Here is a 4,157-nt window from a genome sequence, read left to right as displayed (position 1 = left end):
CCTTCCCTGCTAATGTCCATTCAATAGCAGGCTGAAAAATCCGGTCCATTAAATCAGTGCAAGTTTTCCCACTGATTTACCCTTGTCTAATCAACCTTTTGTTTAAAGTAAATCAGCCGAATCTCCAACAACTAATTTGAGACTACCGCTGCAAAGCGTTTATACTTTTCAAGGATATTTTTCATTTTTATTTACCTAAGGAAGTCTGTAAGAAAAAAAATCCCTTCAAAACCACATCTGTAAAAAAAGCGCTAGAGATTTTACATACTGTTTTTATTAAGATTTTTGTGTCCTTTTGTAGTCTCTACAAAATGCTACACGAAAGTAAACTGTCCATTACCCACTACCTAGTAGAATGGTATAATACCATTCATTTAACAGCTTGGCTAACACGTTCATTAGCTGCTAAGACACAACAATGTTATTCACAGAACAATCCGTTACATGTAGCACTGCCAAGTGGCATTAATATCCCAGTGAAGAACTGCATGCCATCACCATTCCAACATTAAAACACTATCAACTACTTGTAGAATTTCTTTACATACCGACCAAAAGATCAACTCTATGCAGGCATTTATGGAAACTCTAGGACTCTATGCAAACATTTAGAAAGATAACTAGAAGAGAAGTTGCCAGGATTTAATACTTCTATGGTTCTTTAAACTTTTTCAAACTATTTATTTACAAGTTCTGAAAATGTAGATTTTTCTACCTTACTTTTAAGGCTAGGATTATTCCACAATCTTACTGCATGGATTTTAATGAGTCTGTGCATTAGGGCTCATTTCTGCACTAAGAAACAGCGACCTTATTCTAAATTAAACATTCACAGGTAAAGTTGCCTCGTTCCCATTTCAGCACCTGAAGAAATGCAAGATAAAATAAGACAGATGCCGTCTTCTGGAATGCCAACTGACACAGAATCCATTCAGAAAAGATACTCCTAAACAGTTTGTGGATAGCCAAATAAATAAAAAACACTCTTGATGTTTTGGAACAACTTTTTGTAGCACAGTACATTCTTTGAAGTTTTCGAGAACATTACCACTTGCTTGCATGAACCACTCACAAATAATAACATAGTTTCCAAACAAAAACAACTAAAAAGCATAAAACATAGGAAAACCTTCTAAGTTGGCAACTGGAAGAGAAACCTTAAAACTAATAAGTTCATTCTTAAGGATCAACAACTACAACTCATTGGATCAGACTCTCTTAGACTGCTTGGCCAATATTTCTGCGATGAACTACAGTTTAATTTTAAGATTTCTATTAGGACTGTCAGGGACAATCTATAAATTGCATTTCATAAAATCAGCCACGAAGAGAAAGGAAAAGATATCTAAGATTCCCCTGTAAATGTGCTTAAGTAAGCTAGGGTAATAACCTAAAAACCCACAATACCCTGATTTCTAAGGAAAAAGTCACTTTGAATCAGTGGGTCTTATTCCCTATTCAAGCCTCAACTATCTCTATACAAGAAACATCACATCATACAGCTGAGCTGCAACTATTATTTTTGTCAGTGAAGGAAAAATCAGGGTTGTGCACTATACGGTTACCAAACAAAATCCAACATCCGTATCAAGTTGCTCTTCACATTAGTCTTCCAGATGAAGACGACCTACAGATGAACTTTCTATCACAGGGATTGAAGCTGTCTATGCAGAAGACAACTTTCTCAGAGGTCAGTTTTTAATTTCTGCATGTTCATTCTAGAATCTAAAACCACAAGAAGTCTCACTGCCTTGAGGAAATTCTTCAACCATGTCTCTCTAACATAAAAAGTAACTGCAGGAAAAATATATTCAATCAAAAATCCAGTTAAAAACAAACAAACTGCATTATGTTGTAGGCTAAGGGAAGGAAAAAAATTTTTTTTTAAATTAGTTTGTTCATTATCGCTACTGCTCTACTAGAAAGCCTTCTGTTACCACAGTGATGTGGCCATACAAAAATGTATAGGCTGAAAACAAGGGAACAGGCAGTTTTAAGAAATTTCCTTTCTCTTTATTAACACTATCCATATGAAAATAAGCCATTTTAATTGAAGCTAGTATTTGCTGAATACAGCAGAGTTTTCTGAGTTGGTTTCTTCTCCAAAACTTATTTTAATCAAGTTTTCCACTGTGAAAGCATATTATGGTCACAACTTAACCCCAGAGCAGTCTCTAAACTTCCAAATATAACTAATCAAGGTTTTTTTGTGCAACCGCTCGTGAAAACTACGCTTCTCATTAAACTCCTGCTCAGGAGACCAGGGCTCACACACACACACGCAGTCTAACTACCAAGCTTGGTAACTTTTTTCAAATTCATTTGGACAAGACCTAAGGCTGTGAAGCTCCTATACTTGAATGAGGACAAGCCAAAGAAGATACGAATGCGTGTAGACTCCTCAATCTGTTTTTCCATCAAGCTAAACTAATAGACTTTGCAAGAGTAACATGTATGAACGCTTTCAATACTAAACTAGCTTTATACTATTTTAACATTGACATAATTAAAGGTAGTCCCTTGAACCAATTCCATTTTTTTTTCTACACAGAGTTTCATATTCTGACTATAATTCCATTATGAAAACACTCTCCATGTCACAAGAACATGCATGAATAATATCTGTTGCACATTTGTTCCACCTGACCGGTAGAACAATACTGCACCTTCAAGTGTTAGACATACAGAAAAGGTAAGGACAAGGACACGAGCAAGTGGTGAGATGCTGCAATCAGTCACAGTTCTGAGATTTTCTTTTACACTCTTAGGGCCGATTCCAAGAAGTACTCTGCATTCACCATCTTAATTGCCCCAGTAGTGCAAGACCCACAGCTCTGATCTCCACTCTGAAGCTTTACCTATAACGTTTTGCTAGAAGCACCGTCTCATTAACACATCTTCAGTCTTTTGGGAACAAGACAGGAGAACTCAAACGTTTTACAGCATGTTTGCATTACAGGTCTGGTCTACGCTTGGGACCGTTGGTTAAAGAATGAGATTTTTTTTTTTCCTTACAATTAAACACAGTACGCTAGCAAAAGCTCTCTATGGCTACTAAAAAAAGTTACTAGCATAATTTATTTTGCTGAAATAGATGGGGAGGGTTGGTTTGGATCTTTTTTTAATACACTATTGTTTCAAAAGGAACAATTTTTACCAGTGTCTTGCAAGAAATCCCATGGTATAATTACAACAGCAAACACTATTAAGTGATAGAAGTCCACAGAATTCTGTCACCAAACCTTTCCTAGATGTACATCTATTTACAAAGTCGCACAGAATCAGAAAGCTTGGAAGTCTAAAGAAAAAAAAGTAAGCCATAGATATTGTGTAGTTTATAATCTTGCCCATATATTTAGAATTAAATATGCGCCCCACTTATGCTTCTTTTCAAATTCATAACTAAGTTCTTGCATTTCTGAATTTTCACATCACATTTCTTTCTTTCTTCAAGACTGGATTTTGAAACATGGAAAGCAAATAAATTTTTATGAAAACCAAAAACGTGACAGAGGAGTCCACATCTAAAATTCTTCATACACGTGATGGTACACAGAAGCAAACAGAAGACTTGGAGCAAAGAACAGAAACAGAGTAAAATCTTTTTACAGGATGAAAAGATGGGGGTTGCAAGCAAGTAATTGCTGGAATAAGCGAGACAAAAAGAAATCTTGACAGAGTTTGCCAAGTGTTCAGGAAGCAGTAGCCAGTCCCACCACAGAACACAGCCTGTAAAACATGCAAAGCCAGAAGTTTCAAAAAAAAAGTGACAGAAACAAACAAAGCAAAGCCCCACAAAACAGAAGACAGAACAAGGAGAAGTAACAGTGGAGACACTCATGAAGATGTAAATGAGTTTGTCGAGCTCTGCACATAAAGACAAAGCATTTCAATTTCGAGCAATTTCCCAGCACTTTCCCTTCAAAGACCATTAGTCAGCGAGTCCATATGCCGAGCACCGGCAATACACCTCTGTCCCTCGCCGACACTGTGCTTTCCGATGAACGCTCGTAATAAGCTCCCTACGAGACGGGACACCTCAGGGAGGCCTCGGGCACGGCACATCAACCCTACTTTAGTCCCCACAGGTACTTCTCTAGCCTCGCTGGCCGGACAGAGCAGGGGAGACGCCCGGGCAGCCTAACCCGGGCAAACCC

The 4,157-nt window shown here is 37.5% G+C and overlaps 1 protein-coding gene across 1 annotated transcript in view; it reads left to right on the top strand.

The window, feature by feature from the left end:
- Positions 1-3,948: 3,948 nt before the first annotated feature.
- Positions 3,949-4,157, top strand: part of SEPSECS (Sep (O-phosphoserine) tRNA:Sec (selenocysteine) tRNA synthase) — a 28,139-nt gene continuing 27,930 nt past the window's right edge. Inside the window, exon 1 of the mRNA XM_009887671.1 lies at positions 3,949-4,010. Within this exon, the coding sequence (XP_009885973.1) occupies positions 3,949-4,010 (62 nt within the window). The remainder of the gene's footprint in view (positions 4,011-4,157) is intronic.

Source organism: Charadrius vociferus, unplaced genomic scaffold (genome assembly GCF_000708025.1).
Source record: "Charadrius vociferus isolate BGI_N301 unplaced genomic scaffold, ASM70802v2 scaffold306, whole genome shotgun sequence".
Lineage (NCBI taxonomy): Eukaryota > Metazoa > Chordata > Aves > Charadriiformes > Charadriidae > Charadrius > Charadrius vociferus.
This window is presented reverse-complemented; position numbering and strand designations above follow the sequence as displayed.